Source organism: Stegodyphus dumicola, chromosome 4, assembly GCF_044657685.1.
Source record: "Stegodyphus dumicola isolate Sdum_Otavi_A_Nest chromosome 4, ASM4465768v1".
Classification (NCBI taxonomy): Eukaryota; Metazoa; Arthropoda; class Arachnida; order Araneae; family Eresidae; genus Stegodyphus; species Stegodyphus dumicola.
The window spans coordinates 6,775,912-6,799,414 of record NC_140771.1 but is presented as its reverse complement, the minus strand read 5'-3'; the positions used below and the strand labels follow the sequence as shown (position 1 = coordinate 6,799,414).

Genomic DNA, 23,503 nt, shown 5'->3' with positions numbered 1-23,503 from the left:
TTAATTAATTCAGTTCTCACTTCGCAAGAAGGCAAAAATACATAAAAACTCAAAATATCTATATTAAAAATAACGAAGTAAATCTTAAACACGTATTTCCTCGAAAAAATTCCAGAAAGAATTAAGCATGATTTAATTGGCAATAATAAATGAATGCGTTATCTTTGTTGTTGCGAAGCTAAGTGTCTCTAGATTGGCAACAAATCCACTAGTCTCATGTTTCAAATGTAAACATCAATGGCCGCCATTAAAAAAAGGCTTAGCGGCACTTAGACAACTTTAAAAAAGTTGATAATTCTAAAAATATTGCATACAGATTTACTAAAGGCATAAAAACCTTAACCGAAAGATAAAAACAACATAATACAATCATTTTTAAAGCAAAAAATGTACAATTTGCAAACATATAAGAGTAAAGAAACTGAGATCACTGAGCCGGATAGCAGAGTGGATATATATATAAATATATTTATATACGTTTGGTGCAGCTGATTGCAACCAAAATACGAGGTGCACATCTACATGTTATAGCAGTCCTATATTCAAAATTTCAACGTTCTTGAGGCTACTCGTTTTTCAGTTATGCGAGATACGCACGTGCGTATGTACGCACGTACGTACATACGTTCGTACAGACGCCCCGAAAAATTCTCTTCAGAATTAATTTTAAAGCAGTTTTATAATTTTTTTGAAGGAAAAGAGTATTTTATTCTGTCCTTACGAACAGATATCACGCAAAAACATCGTTAAATTGCATTCGAGAGCGGTCAAAATGGATATTTTCGTTGAAATATGCTGCCTGAAACTTTTCGCGATTACAATACTTCCTTTTTACTTCGTACAAGGAAGTAAAAAAAGACAACAAATATAATGAAATTAAAAACAAAATAAAATCTGAAATTTAAGATTTTACATTATGCTCCAAAGGTGCGTTTTTTTAACACTTTGCGTGTTACCTTTATTAATTAAATATCATGTTCTTCGCACTTAAACCGTAAAATTCAGTTCAACTGCTATATCACAAAATAATTTTAAAATAACCATATCTTTAGATTTTCCGATACACAGTCTCGCGCGCTGGAGATAAAAATTTTTTTTTTTTTTTTTTTTTTTTTTTCTGTAGAGCATTGTCATTGCTTGCTTCGAAATTCCTCGGTATGTTAATCAAAAATTCGTTAAAGTTTTACAAAATATGAAAACGATAATAAAACAAATTCCAAATTTCAAATTCGGGCTTCCAGATGCCCATATTCGCAGGAGGATTACGTTATTCAAAATTTGACGTTTCTAGGTACCGTTGTTTTATCAAAATGCGGGAAACATACATACATTTATGAAGATTTTTAATCGTTTAATTCCTTTAATTATAATACAGGGCGATAATATTTGTTGGCCACACTTTGAAAAGTGAAACAACGCTTATAGTGAATCATTGCAAAATGCCGAAACGAAATTAATAGGCCTTCTGGGCAAATTTCCCCCTTGGACTTATAATTTAAAACTCAATTTAGGTAAGTTTAAAACACAAAATACCATTAGTTTCGCTTAAAAGCTACGTGTAATTCACAACAAATGCGAGAGGTTTAAACCTCGTAGAAATTTACATTTTCATTCAAACATGGAAGTTCTCGCAAAATGCATGATTCATGCGAAGGATTCATTTGTTGAAACTTATCTGCGTGCATACATACTTTCTTAAAGAGATATCAGTCACTATGCATAACAGAAACAGTGTATAGAAAAGCCTGCTATACAATTTGAAGTCAATTAAATAAGATTAAAAAAAATCAGAGAATTACACAAACTTGGCATTGCGCACTGCCTTGACTTTGTCCATGTGCAAGTCGATCTATTTTTACTTAGAAAATATTAGAGAATTGCACAAACTCGGCATTGCGCGCTACATTGGCTTTTTCCATGTACACATCGATCTATTTTCACTTAAAAAACATCCCAGAATTGCACAAACTCGGCATCGCGCACAACCTCGGCATTGCGCACCACATTGGCTTTGCTCATGTGCACATCGATCTATTTTCACTTAAAAAAACATACCAGAATTGCACAAATTCGGCATCGCGCACAACCTCGTCATTGCGCAACACATTGGCTTTGCCCATGTGCACATCGATCTATTTTCATTTAAAAAACATCCCAGAATTGCACAAACTCGGCATCGCGCACAACCTCGGCATTGCGAACCCCATTGGCTTTGCCCATGTGCACATCGATCTATTTTCACTTAAAAACATCCCAGAATTGCACAAACTCGGTATTGCGCACCACATTGGCTTTGCCCATGTGCACATCGATCTATTTTCACTTAAAAAACATCCCAGAATTGCACAAACTCGGCATCGCGCACAACCTCGGCATTACGCACCACCTTGGCTTTGCCCAAGTGCACATCGATCTAGTTTCACTTAAAAAACATCCCAGAATTGCACAAACTCGGTATTGCGCACCACATTGGCTTTGCCCATGTGCACATCGATCTATTTTCACTTAAAAAAACATCCCAGAATTGCACAAATTCGGCATCGCGCACAACGTCGGGATTGCGTACTGCATTGACTTTTCCCATGTACATATCGATCTATTTTCATTAAAAAACATCAGAGAATTGCACAACGTCAGCTTTTCCAATCTTCTAGGATTGAGCCAAAAAGAAATACAAAATATTAAAAATAAGCAACTTTAAAACGAACCATACAAGAAAAATTTTTTCACTTACCCTTTTCAAGAAAAATGTAAAGTCTTTTTGAGGGGTTTTATATATGAATTTATCTCAGGGGTAAACCCTTTTGGATCCCCTCTCATCTTTAAATAAATTTACTAACGTTTTATACGCCGTAATATATGCAGAAAAAAGGCATTTCCGTAATATATGCAGAAAAAAGGCTAAAACCCACAGGGGGAAAAAACACTCGATTAAAGAAAGAACCACCACATAAGAACATTCAAATCGCAACAGAATTAACAAGTAAAAATAAAAATTAAAAAAAAAAAAAAAAGCTTTTAGATTTTTCATTACGCCCAAAGGGGCGTTTTTTTTAACGTTTTGTGTGTTACCTTTCTTTATCAAATATAATGTTCTTTACACTTAAACCATAAAATTTAGTTCAACATCAATATCGCAAAATAATTTTAAAATGAGCATATCTTTAGAATTTCCGATACACAGTTTTGCGCTCTGCAAGTAAAAACGTTTTTTTTTTCTTTTCTTTTCTTTTTTTTTTTTCCTCCCGTACTGTGTTGCCGTTGCTCGCTTTGAAATCTTTGAGTTCAAAAATTCGTTCAAGTTTTACAAAATATCAATCAGATAATAAAAAAATTCTAAGTTTGGGCTTCCAGATGCCCATATTAGGTTGGAAACGTATGTAATTCAAAATTTGATGGCTCTAGGTACCGTTGTTTTATCACAATGCGAGAAACGTTTATGCAGATTTTTCAATATTTAATTTCTTTAAATATAACACAGGGCGATAAAATTTAGTGGCAACAGAATAACAACACAGCTTCAAAACATCGGGTTAGCCATGTTGGCGCGTTTATTGCCCATTGAAAAACAATCGCCAAGCAGTGGGCTAAACCGCATTTTAACCGCCGAACAGCAAAATGTAAACAAACGTCAGAAATGTGACATCGCTCATATGGGCAGAGTTAATGGTGACCCTTATCTGGATTGTCATTGGCCAAACACAAGCCGTTGTCCTAGCAGTGTACATTTTGCTTATATACGATCCGGATTTTGTATTTGGTTAACAATTTTTAGTAAATTGTAATTAAAATTGTTTTATTTCCCCGTGTAATGCAGCGCGTGACGAGTTTTAAGAGAAGCTACGCCGAAAAAGTAAAAATACTGGAGCACGCGCATTTAATAATAGATATCTGGTAATTTACGAGTATATTTAAATTGAATAAATGTAATTGACTACTGTGTTAGCTGTGACCATAATTCTAATCTTTTGCTGCAAAATAAGTGTCTGTCTGTCTGGAGAGGGCGCTGCGATCACCGAGGCAAGCGGCTGCATGTTCGCAGCGCTCTGTAAAAAAGTGTAAAACATTCCTTTCCTCTTAGTGATTATCAATTAAATCACTTTGAAATAGTGTTTTTTCTACAAAACCTACACGTTTTACAAAGGTTTTCAGCTCCGATGTTGATGAGAATGAAACAGCGGACAATGTGAGGATATACTACGAAAGCCTGGAAATTTAAAATAAGTACCCTTCTTTCATCTAAACTAAATAAAATTTCTATAAATAAGTGCCTTTAAATCCATAAAGTTTAATTTTTCATCAGTTTTTAGCATTAAACAATACTTGAAATTGCTCATTGCTTGTGGCTTCCTTTGTGTTTACAATTCCAAACAGACGCCAAGTTATCAGTTCACGTCTGTCACCACCTACAAAGCCCCCCCTTATCTTGTTTTGAGGAATCTCGTGAGAGAGAAAATTGGGGATTTAGGGCATCGTGCTCCTTCCCTCCTGGATCTTTTGGTTTCCCTTTCTTTTAGATCGCTTAAATATATTTTCGCCTTTAAATAATATTATACCTCATCGATTTCGTTCTCATACTGTTGTCCATATGTAAGGGATGGATTATTCTTCACTGCCTTAAATAAATTCTTAGAACTATGAGCTTATATAAATAACAGTGTGCTTCATTGTGTTATACTAGCATTAATTAACTAGTAATAAATTATGATAGTAAAATAATTAAACTTGTAATAAATTGTGATAGTTAAATTAATAAATATTATGTTTAATTTATGTTTTTAATACATATTCTCTGTAATTTACACACACACACACATATATATAAACATATATAATTTTTGTGTGTGTGTGTGCGGTTGTGGTCTTGTATATGGGTCTATATATGAAATGTATGAAAATGTTGGGAACGAAATTAGTATAAGTTACTTTAGTTAAATTAATATATACTTTTGTCTGATGTTATGGGTCTTTTGCTGTTGTGTCTCAGGATGCAAGCACACATATTACTTTGTATTCCATGCTAAATACCTTGATACGAAGCATTTTAACACTGTCACCATTTTTTCCCCCAGTATCACATCTATTCAGCATTACCAAAACACACACACCTGTGAGACACTATTTATTGTAAATGAAGACAGCTTCTTCTCCTTTTAACTACAGTCATGGACACAATCGTATTTTAGGATATTTTCTACTTTTTTTCCTTTTCTTTCTATAGGCCCTTTTTTTTCTTCTCTCTATTATTTTTGGGCCATTTATTTAAAATTTTATCTTTTCTTCCTGGGCTTTCGAACTCGTACAAAATGTACGAAGTTCCTTTTTACTCTCCTCAAATACGAAATTGTCGCCCCCTTTCCTTCGCAGCTAAGCTTGATTTTTCGTCCATCGGTGCAGAAAGAATTAGCGGGTGCAAAACAAGACATCTGTCTACTTTGTCTGTCTGTCTCAAGAAAACGGAAATTACCAGACCTTCTAGTGCAAAACAGTTTTAAAACGCAGGAGAGAAATATCTTAGTACAGTTGGTTACATAATTGTTTTGTTGACTGTAGCGAATTTGCAGTGAGATCGGATTAGCTTTCTCTGAGCTTTGGATTGCATTTTATTTGATGTTTTAGTAGTTTAAAATGTAAGTACTAAATGTATGTATTTTATAATATTGTGATATTGTACGCATATCTAAGAGGGAAAATCCAGCATTCTGTTTTATTTCTTGTTATAAGAATAAATTTTGGTGCCCCTCTAGCCCAGACCCCCAGACGCCCTTGTGCGGTGAATAATTTTGCCACCCCTACACGGCGGCGCTGCTGAGCGTCTTCTTTTTTTAACTTGGACTTTTAGTATTCTGAATGGCAATATACGTATTAGTTTCGGTTTCATTTATAGTAAAAGCGTATGTAGATTTACCATTAGTAAGTAAATTAATAACGGTGATTTCTGTTTGATGTGTTGTATAAGATACTTATATACTTAAAATTTAAAAGGATTGTGGTTAGATTTTTAGGTTACATTTTTAATCCCACATTTGTATAATTTATGAACTGTTAATGATAGATATCATAGAGTAACAGATTAATGTTTTTGATAAATTAAAAAAAAAGTACTTATAAGTATTAAAATATTTTAAGGTGTATAAAAGTGAAACAAACAGTAAATGCAGTTACAAATACTTAGTAATAGTAAAAAAAATTCATAAAAAATAGTAAGTGTAGTTTACTAGGTAAATGTAATATTAACGTAGTTTTCATTCGTGATGAAATTTTAAAATGCTTATTTTTTAAATAGTTCTCTAATACACACACACACACACACATATATATATATATATATATATGCACGTATCTCAGGGCTTAATTTCTAAAATTAGAAGTACCGGAGCCCTATTGAAGACTCTCAGGCAAGAGGAACAAGAATAAATAAAATGACTAATAAAATCATTAATAACTAAAAAATTAAATTATTCTTTATTAAGATAATTAATAGCTAAAGTAATTAAATAATTAAAATTTGAAAAATGCAAAGAGATTAAATTAAAATTTAAGAACCAATTTTTAATGTAATTTTATTACTAAAAGTAAAATTTTCAAGATCAAATTTCTATTGAAATTTTTGTTCAGTTAAAAGAAGTTCCAAAGCCTTATTTGGTAAAATCCTAGTATACGGTGCAGCCTTGACGCGATTTTGAAAATTATCACCAACACCAAAATGACCCGTTTAACTACTCATCGTGTATGTCCCGTTTACTACTTATCATAAATTCACCAAAAGTAGCCAAATCCCTTATGCACCGGATACTAGGATTAAACCGCCTTATTTATTTCTCCGGTGCAATTTAAGCTCTGACATGTATATAGGAAGAGAGGTAAGTATACAATGGTCATGAAGAGTATATTGAAACATCTTAGATTCTACTGTAAAAGGAGTATGGAAGGTCTCATTCCTTCCGTACTCCTTTTACAGTAGAATCTTGGAATTCTATTAATTAGTATATATTCAGCATGTTTTTTGAAATAATATCTGTATGCATTTTTTGGCAAGACTAAGCATAACTTTTATCAAGATAATAATTTAATGATTTCAAAAAGTTTAGCCAGTAATACACAAATGTAATCTAACAAAAGGTATTAATCCTGAAGGAAATGTAGAAAATGTGTTACTTTCTAAATGTTTAGTACCACTTAAGTGTTTTTCTTTAGTTACCTGTTTCAAGGAATTTTGTATTGAAAGTTAATTTTTTTATTGTTTCTGCATTGTTAATAAAGTAAAAAAATAAATATTAAGCTTTTTTTTTTTTTTTTTTTTTGTAAATTTTGATACCCTTTAGATCATAATTGTTCTTTATTTCATAAATTACGGTTTCATATTTTTAATTTTAGAATTTCTGCATGCCATCTTACGAGATTTAAACTGATGATCTATAATCCGGAATCGGTGAAGTCCCGACGAGTCCGGATTAACGACTTTTGACTGTATACTTCAAAATTGGTACCATGTTCTTTCTTTTCTTTTCATATATTTATTTGTATTGACCATTGTTTTAAAAAGCAAAATACTGCATTTAGTTATATACAGTACAAAGTCTTTAATCCGGACTCGTCTTGACTTCGGCGATTCCAGATTAGGAGTTTTTCTGGATTATAAATCATCAATTTAAATCTGGTAAAATGGCATGCAGAAATTATAAAATTAAAAATATTAAACCTTAATTTATGAAATAAAGAGCAATTATGATCTAAAGGGTATCAAAATTTACAAAAAAAAAAAAAAAAAAAAAAAAAAAAAGCTTAATATTTATTTTTTTACTTTATTAAACATTTCTTTCAATGTAAGTTGTTTAAGTTGCTTCGTTTTTTGTCCTAATACTTTCTCTTTAATTCTATAAACAGACATAATTTCTTGTTCAGTTCCACTGTTCAAGTCCTGTAATTGCTGTGTCGAGAATACTGACTAACTTATCAATCAAAATTTTTTCGTTTACCTCTCTGTCACTTTCTTCACTATCGGAAGCGGTACATCGAAACATGCTTTCGCTTTGTAGATCCTTTGGCAGCTCCAGAATCGGAAACTCTTTTTGACATAATCGAAAGTTCAAGCTTACTTTTTATAAAATTGCTCTAATAGTCTGCAAAAAATAATAAGCCAGATCCAATTAGAAGATTAAGGAACAGTGCAATCTGCAACATTAACTAAAATAGATAATTATATAATTTTAGCCTAGCTTATACCGTCTGTTATACATTAAATGCGCATGCGTAAAGGTATTACGCGCATGTGTAAACGCATATGCACATGCATGAACACATTATGCGTTGACGCATGCGCAGAAAGTTTGTAGCTTTGAGGTCTGGATTATGGACGTCCGGATTAAAGACTTTGTACTGTATATATAAATATATATATATAACTAAACTATATATATATATGAAAAATAAAAGAGATTATATATATAACTACTAATTTTAATCGGCTATAATCTCTTTTTATTTTTCATTTAATTTGGGGACTTCTTGTCTGTATCTTCAAAATAATGCTAAACTGCGTCATTCAAATTAATCATGCGATCCTATGTAATGCCTAAAGCAGATAGATACCTCTTGCCCAATCACTAAATAATTGTAAACCAAAACTTTAACTCAAACTGAAATGTTTTGACTTCCTTCTTTTTTTCCCTCTGAATTGCTGCGACACTTTCTCTAATGCATTCTTCCTGGAAAGACACTTTGTTAACTGAATATGAGCTGAACTAACAAAAATGTAGGGTGCATAAGATGCTCATCCAAATGTGAACCAAGTATTGCAAATCCAGAATTGCTTTCCTCTAATAAAATTATCTTGAATCCGGCTATGTTTGTCTTGCCAAGTTTCTTTGCTAGGCATCTATTACACCACTGCCCATTTCCAGATCATTCATATTGTTACGTTTTTCTTTTTTCTTCACGTTCGTACAGCGTTCGTTTGGATTCAGAGTGAATAATGATGACACTGAATGAAGTATCGAAACACACTTTATTTAGCCAGTATTGTCAGGACAGCTCAAAAACATGTTTTAGAGTCGTCGGTGAACTACTCTAAACACGCTGACATGATCAGCAATGCAACCTCCAGGTTGTCAGGCTATCACGGTGGAGACGGCTTCACTGCAAAGCACTAGAGTACAGCTTGCGACTCTGCTTGGTCATTCTCGGAACTCCACGTACTCTCGAGACTCCACGCTACAACTCGCAATGCACTCGATGACACACGATCACAGCTCCCGACTCTTTGGTTCAGTCGTTCCCGGAGCTCAACATGCTCTCTCGAAGATGCACTAACCACGATACACTAAGAGACACCTTCGGTGCACTCGACAACCCACTCGGCACTGGCTGGCCGGCTGTCAACTCTATCGTCTTCGCATGGACTAACTAGATGAGACACTCTGCGAGGCATACATACTCGCCCTCTCGAGAGGCACACTCTCGATACTGCGAATCAGTAGGGTGTATCTAGCATTCGGCATGTGTTCGAGAACATTCTTGGTTAAATCGGTAAGAATTCGTTCCAGAAGGTTCTCCAACCTTCCATGGCATATCGGCAATTTTTTCGCCAAATGGACGATTTCTCAACAAATGTGGCAACCCTGCCATCCCTTGCCATTTTACGGCAATCCTAAAACTTATATATAAGTAACCGTGAAAGACCGAAATGAGAGAATGTCGACTTTCACCGGAGAATGTTAACATTCACCAAATACCTTGGTGAAAGATCAAATATTGCACTACATTCTTGTATATTTGGACCCTCACCAGTGTATGTTGACAATCACAGATATGCTCTGGTTAAGTCGAAAAGAGAGGTCATAAAGTGCCATAATAGTTTAAGTTGTTGCATTAAATAAGATTTGAATCACATAATTTAGTAAGTTTTTTATTACTGTTATTTTATTTTCTCATTTAGAACGTACTGTATAATTAAGTAAGTTTTTAACTTATTATTTTCCTTTCTCATTTTGAATGTATTGTGTGTTTTAGGTTCTCATGTTCTTACGTTCTTATTTCAAGTTTCAAGTGTGTTTATTCGCGACTGAGTTACGGAGAAGAAAATATAATATTGTTATATGTTCAACCCGGTGTAAGTCAGAAATAAGAATACTATTTGGAAAATATTTCGGACATAAACCAAGAGACTATGTGAATGTTGACATTTACGGTGAAAGTCGACATTCTCCAGATTTCGGTGTTTCACCGTAACATATATAAATAGGCTAAAAATTGAATTAAAAATTATAATAAAAAAGTTTTTTAAACGCATCTTGCACTGTAGCTGGGTAGAATAGACGTAAAGTAGAATAAACATAGTAGTTGAAGTAGAATAAACGTAAAGCATCTAAATTAATTAGAAAATTGGAACAAAAGCAAGGCAATTCCTCTATAGTATAATAATTGCTACCGTGTATAAGAGTTATAACATAATATCAGAACTAATATAATTAAAGAGGGAATTAATAGTGGAACAGTCTCGAGAAATAAAAATGCGAAAGAAAAAATATACAAAGTTATGCAAATAAAAAATTAATCTCCCTTTCTTGAAACTCCAGTTCAGAACTCATCAGGGTAAAATGAATTAAAACTTAATAAAAGTCAATTAATATGTTTAAAAAATATGTTTCATTTTAGCATTAAACTGCCAATCACCTGTTATTTTTTTTAGTTGGAAGCAGGTCTGACACTAGGCTGTATTACTGTTATTTTATTTTCTCATAAATCTCATTTTTGCTGCCTGATGCAATCTGAATGGGTGCTGCCCGTTGCTTCCTTAAATTCTAAAAATTTTACCAATCTTAAATTCTGCTGCCCAGTGCCCGCCAACCCCAAACCTTAAAAATTTTGCCTTGCCTAAATTTTGCTATTGAATGCTGCTAAAAGATTTGCTATCCCTAAATTTTACCACTGTGTGCTGTGTGGTTGCTGTATCTCTGGCACCAAGCCTAGGTTGGAAGGCAAACTTATGCATTCTGCATCTGTACTAGTATATAATTTTTACACTTGCATTAGTTCATGTAGAATAAAAACAAAATTCAATAAAACAGGGTTTCTTAAACTTTTTCAGTTGCAACCCCCCAGGACCCCATAATATTTACAAAATTTTTTGTGAGACCCCCATAAGTATTGCGCAAATCCGATATATGCGTGAGTGAAATTGTCGATTTTTTCACTTGTACTGTAATATACTATTGCAGTTTTAGGATCATTAACTTTTAATTTCTAATTTTAAGACATAAAACAATGTGAAAATTTTAAATAAGTAACAGACGAAATGACAGTGTCACGTGCAAAGCAAGGAAAATGAATGTTAATATTAATTATGAAAAGAATGCGTTGAAACTTTTTTTTTCTTTGTCTGTATTGTCTTATCTTTATCTATTTTCAAATACATTGTGTAAAAATATTTGGTAATTGTAAAATTATTATAATAAGTTAAAGAAATATCAAAACTGCTAAAATTTTTGGCGACCCCTTGCTGCAAGGGTCGTGACTCACAGTTTAAGAAACCCTGCAGTAAAACATTTCAGATATAATAATTCATACTAGGTGGGAAAAAGTTTCCTTGGAGGATTGTTTTATGAATCAGCCAGTAAATGAGTCAAAAGTAAAATAAGCTAACTTCTGTGATGCAGAATTACAAATAGAAAATTTTTAAAATGTAGACAGATACAAAATCTTAACATTATTGTCTGTTAAATTTTTTTAAAACCATTTCTACTGAATAAAAGTTTTTTGCTAAAATATATTTAGAGAATATATAATGTAGTGGATGTACATCATTTTGGCCCTGATTATTATTTTCAGATCTTCTTTGCACTGAATATCATTAAAGTCATAATCAGGCGATAGTTTTCTATTCTGAAAGAAGAAGTAATACAAACAACACTAATGTGCAGTAGTGTAATTAATAATGATAAATTTATTATTATTTCTTTTTAGGATAAATTTCTTATTGCTATTAATAATAATATAATACTTTGTGGTATTTATTAAACTTTTATGATAAATCTGCTTCTCCCACTTTTTCTTTTGAAGCTTTTCACAGAACAAAATGGCATAAAGCAAAGAAGTAATCACCATTAACATATGTGCAAAAAAATACATCTCTTCGAAAAAAAATATAATTCATATCAACTAACATTAATTTTTACTAAAAGAAATAATGTAAATATATAGTCCATATACAAAAAAAACCTGTAAATAACATATCATTTCCAGTGCAAGTAAAAGCAGAAGGAATTACTTTTTTGTATACATTGTAGGAGAAATGAAAGTATTATATATAGTGTCAAATGTATAAAAAGGGGTTTTTTAATAAACTTACTATGTTATTTATTTTATTTTATTTATTTTTGAATTTTTTTAAAATTTATTTATTTTTTGATTAAACATTTTAGATTGCATAAAAAAACAAACATAATTTGAAATTTAATATAGCATTACTTTGTGATTGGATTTCATTTCCTATTAGGTGTTTGCCAGTCTAAGTTTAAATATCACTAAATTTAACATTCCAGATTGTTTTAAAATTTATAACTTGATAAAAGATTATCACAAAAAAATTTTTATTAGTGTGTTGTTATGATGGTAATCTTGTCTATACAGCGGTAGTATATTTAAATATAGTCTGAACAGTAAATGAATAGAAGTTTTATGAAAATGCATTCAAATGTCATTCATTATGAATTCTGCTTAATATTATTAAAGGAAAATACTTATTTAAATGATATTTTTATGTAAATTATAATTATTTATTTTATTTAATGTGCTTTTTATTGCTGATTTTTAAATAATATTTTTGTGCAGGGCCTGATTTACATAAGGGCAGCTGGAGCATGTGCCCAAGGCCTAAGAGCCTGCTATATCCCCCCCCCCCCAATTCTAGTTTTTAAAATTAAAGAAGTAAGAAAAAAAAATTAAGCTTCATATTTTTTTTTTATGTTTTAAAAAGTCTGATACTTTGTTACTGTCTTGCAGTCTCATTATCTCGATTTGTAAACTAATGATAATTTGCAAATCTCTGTTACCATGTGACCACTCATTTGAAGCTTATGATGTGACTTGAATATGCAAATAATTTGATTATCATAGACATTGTAATTATTAAATTTATAAAAAATATAACTGCATTATTTAAATCTTGTTTGTGTAATTTAATTAAATAAGGATTGTAATAAAATCAGTAAGAATTTTTTCAAGTTCTCATTGTAGCACTTTTTGGGAGGAGGGAGATCCTGGTTTAAAATGTAATAAAATTTTAGACATTATTGTTAGTCTATATTTTAGGGTGCCCCGTGGATTATTGCCAAGTTGTTGTTTCATTTATCACCAAATTGTTGTTTCATTTATAGTAACCTGAGTAGTTTAATGCTATGGAAACCCTATTATGACATGATTGGTTGAGTGATTGCGGTGAATTTGACTGATAAGAAAATATTTGTAAGGGCTTATTTTTGCATTGGATGCCAGTTAGGAAGTACGCTGCTTATTTTGTGATGTACAGTGTAAAATGGCTGTATGTGATGAGATTAATCTGAAGTTTCTGTATGATTTGGAACAAAAGAGAAAAAAAGCATTAATTGACTTGTGTGTAAATGAAGGTTTACTTAGTAGTCATTATAAGTGTCTTGTTTATACGAAGGAAATGCATCTAGTCAAATGTAAAGATCATTCAGATGACTTTGAATAGGTTTTTCGCAAGAAAGCTTTATGCAAGAAATGCCACCGACAGTCCGATAGTGCGGAAGATATTTTTTATGCTTATTTTTGTGGTGACGGCAATATGCATATTCTAGTTCAGATAATTTTAGAAAGTTTTTGGATACTATTAAGGAATTTTGTGTGCCACAAACTGAAGACACAGAAATTTCTAAATATGGTATGTCGATATTTCCTTTTTGTAGTGTGTATATCTAATAATATATATTTCCTTTTTTATGTTATTTCATTGTGTAATTTAATTATCCCATCAATCATGAAACTGTCACTAAGCAGTAATTCACGTTTACATTTGATGTAACTCTGATTGATTCTTGATATATCTTTTTATTATTATTTTTACAAACAGGATATTAATTAACTATTATTGCTGTGCTTTTTCTTGCATTTTGAAAAAATTATGAAAATTTGAGACCTGAATTCTACAGAACAGCAAGTAGTGGGTTATTTTCAAAGTTTTGAGACTATTTACTTAAAAACATATTTATTTTTATCTAAGCACTGAAGAAAAAATTAATAAATAAAAGAAGGAGCTTGCCGTTATATGTTCTCAAGTTTTGTCCAACATGGAAAGTTTCTCTGAAATCTTAAAAAGTTCTAATAATTTGTTTACTTTTAGTTTAAATTAAGTAAGTTATATAATTATTAATTAAACATATCAGAAAATTGTGTGTATTTATGGACATGATATGGTCAGCTGAGTATGGCTATAATAAAATAGTAATAGATTGGAACAATTACCTGCAGGAAGTCTGTACCTATAGCATTCTAAGCAAAGCATCGTGTAAAATACGAGGGTCTAACAAAATAGTAGAAATCCACAAAACCTTTTGTGAAGTGGCTCAAATACTAAATGTGTTTATTAAGTAAAGAGTGATTGGTACAAATTTGGGGAATTTCATGGTTTTGGTGATTGTCGATTTTCATGGTCAGTGGAATAATACCTAAGTACTCCCCCTCCCAAGAACAATATTTTAAATAAATGTTAAATTTTTCTTGTTCAATTTCAAAATAAATGTTTTATCCAAAACGTACATAAAAAATAACAATAATATTCAAAGGGAAAAAATAAAAATTTGTATTTATTTTCTATCTGAAACCTTAAGTTTGATACCTGTAACACACTTTTTATTTCAAATATACTGATAAACTAAATGTTCATTTTCTGACTGATATTTATTTCAAATAATTCTCTGATATGTTTAATAATAATTATATAACTTACTTAATTTAAACTAAAAGTAAACAAATTATTCGAACTTTTTAAGTTTTCAGAGAAACTTTCCATGTTATTTCTTCAGTCCTTAGATGAAAATATGAATGTTTTTAAGTAAATAGTAATAAACTTCTTTCTTTCTTAATGCAACTTGGCACTTGATGACATTTTGATTCTGATAAACTTGAGTCTTGGATAAAATTAGAAGTCTTTTTTTTTTCATCACGCCTTCTAGATTCTCATTCTTTGAGTCAGATTTTTTTCTAACACTTATTAGTTTTTACTGTGAATAAAACTGTTCATGTATAAATGTTCTTCCAAATAAACTGATTATTCTTATTGCAAAAATTCATAACTGAGGGTATTTATCTTTTGAAAAATATGAATAAAAGTTCATCAAATGTGTATCTTTAAATTTTTATTTATTTTACTATGTGACATAAACTATATGTCACATAGTAAAACAATTAACTTTAGAAAGGTGGAGCTTCTATAATTGGTTTTACTCTACCCCTCTAGTTTTGTAAATTGGGTCCTGCTAATGTGCTATTATTTTTGTACTTAAATTTCTTTTCATACCTATTATTTTGGTGCATAACCTTAATATGTTTACAGGTCATTTCATTTTAAACATGCAGAATGCTATTCATGTTCAGAATTTGGATCCTGACGTTGATGTTGCTCAAATGTGTGATATTTTTAGAAGATATGGAAAAATTTTATGTGCAAGTATAGAAATTGATAAAAATGATCCTTCTGTATGTGAAGGCTACATACAGTTTCAGGATCAAGTTAGTGCTTATAGGAGCGCACGTGAAATGAACGGTGTAGAAATTAGATTGAGAAGGCCATTAATAGTAAAAAAGTATGCGATGCAAAACGTAGCAAATGAGGCATTTACGAAAGTTTTCGTAAAAAATTTCAATTCACAGTGGGATGACTGTGATCTTTTTAAAACATTTACACCTTTTGGAAATATTTTAAAAGTGCATATTTTAGGAAAAAAAGATAAATCTAGATATGGATATGTGAAATATGAGTTGCATTCTAGTGCTAAGATTGCAGTTGCTGAAATGAATGATAAAGTTATCGATGGTAAAAAGATCACTGTTGAACCTTTTTTGGAAAAAGAAGTAAGAGAACATTTGGTTAAAAATTCATTAGAATATGCTGAAAAAGCATTAGAGAAATCTACTCAGCGAAACAATTTACATGTAAGAAATTTACCAAAAGATATGTCTGATGAGCAGCTAAAAGATTTATTTAAGAGATTTGGAGAAATAGTCAGTGTTAAAATTGTTAGAGATGAACATTTTAAAAGCAAAGGTTTTGGATTTGTTGCTTTTAAAACAGAAGCAGCAGCAGCACAGGCTCTTAAGCGATTAAATAATTTTCCATATGAATCCAAAATACTGGAGATCAGTTACAAGCAGGATAAAGATGCAAGAGAAAACTTTCTTCGTCTTAAGTTTTCAGAAAGTAAGAATGATGTTAAAGAAAATAATTATAAAAAAGAACAAAGATATGCATCTACTGGTGCACTTCAGTTTATTCCTTTCAGCATCTATTCCCACACTGCCAAAAAACATAAATAATCTGGCAATTGTGATATTATTTTTTGTAACTATTATTCTTTTATTATGTAAACAAATTGATTGTATGTACATCAAATCTCGCTTTTATTTTTTTACATTATATTTTTTAAGTGCTTAATTTAAATCGTCTTGTAATTTCTAAATTTATGACTTGAAAACTGGCAGATTTGACAGGGATTTAAAGAATTATGAGTATGTTCATATAAACTATATCATAATTTTAGTAAACAAACTGTTAAACAAATTTATAACCAAAAAAATGAATTTTTATTATATGTAATGGTTCATAAATATCTTTACACTTTGTTTAAAACTAATTTAAGTACTTCCTGATTATTTGCATCATTGGCAAAAAATCACTAAAAAATAGTCATGAGGCAAAGCACTAAGTCACCAAAATAGTTATATGATAACCCATATATATGTGCAGACATATGTCTGTTTTTGCCAGAAATGCAATGATGAATTCCATGGATGCCAAGTTTGTTCAATTTTCTGATGTTTAAGCAAAAACATATCACTGTATACACAGAGTCATAGCTAGGGTTTTCAGCGCTCAGGGGCAACTGAAGATTTCACACCCCCTACTGCTTGCCAAGGATGGAAAACATTTATTTAATTCTAAAATGTCATAACATCAATTTGGCACCCCTTGGATTCTGCGCCCTTGCCCCCCTCTAGCTACGCCCCTGTGTATACATGACTGCAAAAAGGAAGGATTTCTCAAAAAAAAAAAGGGGGGGGTTATTGTTGATTTTTTTTTTTTTTTTTTAATTTTATTGATTGGTGCTCTTGTATGGTACTCTTATTGTGCTGCCATTTTGAAAATAGCTGTTGCCTTTCATGCATTAGCTTGGTGAAAAAAATGTCTCCAACGAGTTCACATATGCTGTCCAAAGTCACCAACAAGTTTGTAACTTTTTGGTGAAGGATACAGATAATCAGAAAATACTCTAATTTGAATATGGTGGTAATAATAAGCGCAAGCAACAGATTCAACATCTAGAAAAAATTAATAAAAAAGGAAGCTACATTAAGTACATTAAATATTCGGTACTATTCCGTTTTGAGGACCGTAAAAAATTGCCAAACCATTATTGATGCCGCCAAAAATAATTGCGGCAACCCTAACGCAAGAAAGGAAGTATTATAGGAAATAACTATCTAAAGATTATTGTTTTAATTTATATGAAAGGTTAACTTCATATAATACTTTTTTATTATTATAATTTATATAAAAAAGGTTAAACATAACTGAATGGAAGCATAAGAGTAAATAAATGTTTCAGATTATTATTATAATTTATATAAGAAAAGGCTAATCATAACTGAGTGGACTCCTGCATCGCTCTTTTGCTACCGAGTTATCGCTAAAGCATAATTTCATCTCGGTGGTTGTTCAAACATAATTTTCTATAATGAATGATGCCTTTTCTTTGAAAAAATTCTATTGCAGACTTTTCGTCATGGGCAATTCTCAAATTGTTAAATCCATAGGATATCAAAAAAAATATTTAAAAATTAAACTAGTATTTCAATGGCGTCTTAAGAAATATAGAACTATCTAAACTTACACAATTTGAAATCAGCATGTACGCTAGATTTGGCGCGCTGTTAAATGGGTGCTTTTGCTAGATTTGACGCTTTTGCGCATATATTTTCCCTGCAATTTTTTACGGTCCTCAAAACGGAATAGTACCTCTTATTATAGTGAATTACAATAAATGCTGCAATTTTATGTAAACAAATGAAAAAGATAAAAAGGAAATAAATTTAATATTATCCTTATAATATATTAATTGCAGTTTTCCTCTTTGTTATATGTATTGTAATTGACGTTTTGATCTGAATGTTTTTAAATAATTATTTTTTTTTTAGATTTATTATAAAGTGAAATTTAATTCAAAATGTTGATATGCATAGAGTGTTGTAACTTGTTGATAAGCATAGAGTTGTAGCTGTAAATTTAATCAGTAACAAGAGTATATTTTTTTATTAAAATCCTGGCCTTTTTTAAAAGATTTAAACATTTATGTGACAGGGATAGCTTGACCAAGTTTTATTATTGAGTATTACAGTAGATCGCAAGTTCTTACAGCTTGAAATCAAAAATTGTGTGAATTTTAGATTTCAGGGTTGCATGAAAATATGTTTTCATGGTTTCATGAAATAATTAAATAAGTTGTTAAATTAAAATTTTAGAAGTCAGAATAAAAAGTGAGTTAATTTCTTTCTTTATATTTTGTTGAGGCATTTAAAAAACAAACAATGATGAAATGCAAATAGAGAGATGCATAAAAATTTATTTGCATTTTTCAAACACACGTTTTTGTTTGGAAGAAATTTGAAAACTTCAGGATTGTTTAATTTGAATGTCTTTGCCCTAAAAATAGCAATATAATATATATGAAATAGTTTTCAGAATACGAAATATTTTGTTCATAATATATTTATTTTTTTACAAAATATTTTTGTCAAATCATATATATGTATATGTATATCATATATATTTAGTATTCTGTACATAATCAAGATCAGAATTTCCTATCACTGGATTTCAGACACTGCCAGTGTCATTTCATAATCAAACATGTGATAATGATCTTTAAATTCATCTAAATTTAATGTTCGGTCTACAATGTTATCTTGTATACTTTTTTTTTTTTTTTTTGCAAAAGTATTGCTAGATTAAAATTTTATTGCATTTTAGATTTATGGAATTCATCACAATCACATTCTGTTTCCATAAATTAATATTACTATGAAATGTGTCATTCGTTTATAAATATGAATTTGGAAACGGAAGTATTTAATTTGAATGTTTTGAGATTTCATCATTTTATTAACTACAAATTTTAGTGTTTGCATTTGAAAGGCTCTCTGGATTTTATATCGGGAGATTTTTAGCCTTTTGTATTATATATTTTAATAGAGGCATAGATAGAGCTTTTGCACCTGGGGTCTATTTACAACCCCTTACAGTGCACATTAACAAGCTGGCTGCATTATGCACAACAGAGGGCATATAATATTATGCTCACACATGCATGATGTGAATACAAGCCATTGCTCCTTTTGTAGCATGAATATGAGCCAGTTATCCATTTTTAAGCCATTCCTTGAGAACTTTTATCCTTCATCAAGACATCCCTCATTTTAGACAGCTAACTACTGTGAACATTGTGATTCTAATGAATTTTGGTCCTCCTCTCTATGACTAATCCCTATAATAAATTTCATATAAAAATTTCCATTGTCAAAAATGTGGTGTCCAGGATGGACCACCACACTGTGTCACCAATTCTCAGTCATTACTTACAGAAACTCATTTCATGTGCAGTTTTCAAAAAATTTATGGCTTTAGCTATTAAATAATTCAGATCTGATGGCAAGAAAGTTCATTTAAATGCAGAGCTGCAGTACACTGTAGCAGAAATTGTGATAATCATCAAAAGCAAAGAGAGACTAGTACATTTCAGCTAAAATTACTGGCTAGGTTATTGAGCGAAAAATTGCTGAAGAACTAGCCAATTTTAGAAATTTTTGACATGTAAGGTATAGTGAAATACATACATGTAGAAAATTATAAAATATCCTTGTACTTTAATATAATATCACTGGATCATTTATATATGACAATTTGTAGGCTTTATTTTAATAAAAGAAGTTAAAAAAATTACCTTCTTAATAAAGTGTTACAAATTTATCAATTGCAGTGCATATTAAAAATGACATCCATTATGTGTTTACAATTTAATTTATAGTTACAAATTTTATATTAAGAAGTGTGGTTTATGCATTAATAAGGTGAGGAGAAGTGTGCATCAGTATGAATATCATTAATACAGATGAATTAAATAATGAGGTATATAATAGTTTTATACTTTTCTTATAAGGCCTAACATTTAGAGTATGTTGTAAAAAGTGAGATGGTTCCTTAATTTGAAATATAAACCATTATTATTATTTTCAATACTGCACATATTATTGAAAAAATGAGTGCCAGAGTAAATGTTTTTCTTCACTGTAATCTACTTTTATTCATATGCATGATTCTATGTATCCTAAATCTGAAATATTAAATCATTATTATTATTATTGTGCATACATTTGAAAGACTGTCAAGTAAATGCTTTATTTTCCCACTGTTTCATTTTATTCATGTGTGTAATGTCATTAAAATATAATTTCAAATTTAAATGAAATATTCCTTATTTAAAACTGTTCATTAGGAATAAATTCTTAACACAGTTATTTTGCGATCTGATAGCTGTAAATGTATCCTTGTATTATATTAAAAACTTATTATTAATATTTTTCATTTTTTAATTTGTAAGCCTAATGTGTGAAGAAAGTGAATTTTACATCATGTTAATTAATAAAATACTGCTTTTATCTATGTGTGTTGAACTGCTATTTCTAAAATGCTGCATAATTTATTCTCACACTTATTCTTTAGGATAAAGTTAAAATTGTAATGGTCAATATTATTTTTACATTATGTTGCATCAAATATAGCTGAAAATTTTATGCATATAATAAACATTATGCAATTCAATCATTTGAGACTCAAAATCACTATATTCGAATCAAATCATTTTAAAACAAAAATTTAGTGGCTTTCTATGTTCAGACCTTTTCCCTACATGTATTCACAACCCCAGAACTACAAAATTAATATATAAAAGTAGAAACACAAATTAAAAAGAATGAAAAGCAAATATTTTGTATGGCAAAAAACCTGAAAAAATTAAATGGCCAAATGAACTAATTACAAACATACATCAAAGGGTAACCCTGAACAAAACAAACATTTTTCAAAATGAAAATTTTTTTTTATTTGGTCAGTATTTAAGGAAAACAATTTGTCATGCCTATCATAAATATTCAAATTTTTTAAATATTATGTTCATTGAGATTACCAGACTTAAACAGAGAGAAATCTGAAGTTAAATTGCCAAAAACAAAATCCCAGACATTAAAAATGATATACAAAGAATTTTAATGGTTATATTAGGATACTGCAAAGCACAAGAGCTATCCACCTAAAGGAAAGAATGCTTTCATCGAAGACTTTAGAAGGGGGGGGGGACACTCAGCCAGCCGTTTACATGGGTTTGAACTCCCAGTACTCATCAGTCAGGCACTCCACCACTGGAAGGCTGAAGAATTTTAGATACAATGATATATAGTCCAAAAATTTGGTATTCATAAACACAAAAACAATTTTTGAACAAACAAATTTGTGTTTAATTAGAGTAAAATGACTATAAGCTATCACAAAAGAATCACAGCCTTCCCTACTGGCAAAATTCAGAACTTGGTGAGACTATCTCAAAAGCCATACGAAATAAAAGGGAAAAGTCAATTACAAAAAGTGCGGTAGCTTCAGTTTATTAAGAATTAATGTACTGTGCACATGGATACTAGTGAGCTGTACAAACTAAAATATCTGAAAATAATACACGATTCATAAAAATAAAAATGCAAACATGAGTACAAAATATAACTTGATGGAACATGGAAATGGGTACAGACTCTTAAGTTAATGCTGAATGAGTCTGAACAGCATACCTTTGATCGTAATGCATATTTATAGCTGCATGGATGTTTTCGTGATTTTCTGCATGTGTATCGTGTATGCAGTATCTTCTGGACGCATAAGTGAATTGCGCAAAACCGCTGAACACTGGTAGTTCGGTCCAACTTTCGAATCCCAGCGAAGGAAAGCGGGCTTCACTAGTTGTTCGGTCCAATTTTCGAATAAAGGCCAACGAAAGCGGGCTTGCACGCTAGTTTACAATTAAGAAAGTTCCTCTGTAAACACAATCATCAGCATGAAAATGTCACGACATTGATCTAGAAAACTAGTACTGATGTCACATATTCTTGCATAATTTTAAAGGGAAAAATATAATGAACTGAAATCTAGTAATCCCAAACAACATTCAGCAGCTAACCAATAAATGACCTGTTCTGCAATAGATTTGAGACAGGTTACACATGCATGCATTTAAAAAAAAAAAGTCTGAAAAGTTTTCAAATTTTATAAATACACTCAAAAAGGCTTTTTTTCCCCATTTACACGCAAATTAAAAGGAATTTTAATAATCAATTAAAATACATGTTTCAAGGCCTTTTGGGTTGAAAATATTTAAAAACAACATATCTTTACAATTTGATACACATTTTCACGTACTTGAGATAAAAATGTTTTATTCCCCACAGTGTTGCCATTGCCCAGGTATGGCTGAAACAACTTCAAAAGAGTAAGCTACTACGACATAAAACTGTCAGACTACCTGGCAATGAACTGCAGAAATCTAAAATTAAAAAAAAAAAAAAAAAAAAAAAGCTAAGAGCATGGTGGCAAAAAAATCTGAAATATTTTATATTACACCCAAACAGGCGCTTTTTTTTTTTTTTTTTTTGCGGCACCTTTATTCATTAAATATCATTTTCTTTGCACGTAAACAACATAAAATTCATTTCAACAGCAAAATCACAAAATATTTATAAAACAGTATATCTTTAGAATTTCAGAGTCTCATACGCTGGAGATTAAAATGTTTTTTTCCATACAGCTAGCTTTGAAATTGTTGAGTTTGTTGTTCAAAACTTTGTTAAAAGTTTTACAAATTCTTAAATAGCTGATAAAACAAATTCAAAATTCAGGCTTCCAAGTTCATCTTTGGTTGGAGGATGTTTTTTCAAAATTTGATGGCACTAGGTAACGTTGTTTCTTCACAATGTGAAAAACATTCATGCAGATTTTTCATTATTTAGTTTCTTTAAATATAATACATCGTGATACTATTTGGTGGTAACAGGAAATTACCTGTTGAATCAATACAATTCAGGCTCAGTTTCCTCAGAGTGCAATAGGAGCAAGACGAGAACATGCCTTTGGACACAAATGCCATGATAAATGACTAATAGTATGCAGTGG

The 23,503-nt window shown here is 30.7% G+C and overlaps 1 protein-coding gene across 1 annotated transcript; it reads left to right on the top strand.

Moving 5' to 3' along the window:
* The first annotated feature begins 5,857 nt into the window (after positions 1-5,857).
* On the top strand, positions 5,858-21,108 carry LOC118188079 (uncharacterized). The gene is made up of 2 exons (XM_035358428.2): positions 5,858-5,913; positions 15,575-21,108. Exon 2 carries the CDS (start codon positions 15,592-15,594, stop codon positions 16,552-16,554), a length of 963 nt encoding a protein of 320 aa, XP_035214319.1. The 5' UTR covers positions 5,858-5,913; positions 15,575-15,591; the 3' UTR covers positions 16,555-21,108.
* The last annotated feature ends 2,395 nt before the right edge of the window (positions 21,109-23,503 follow it).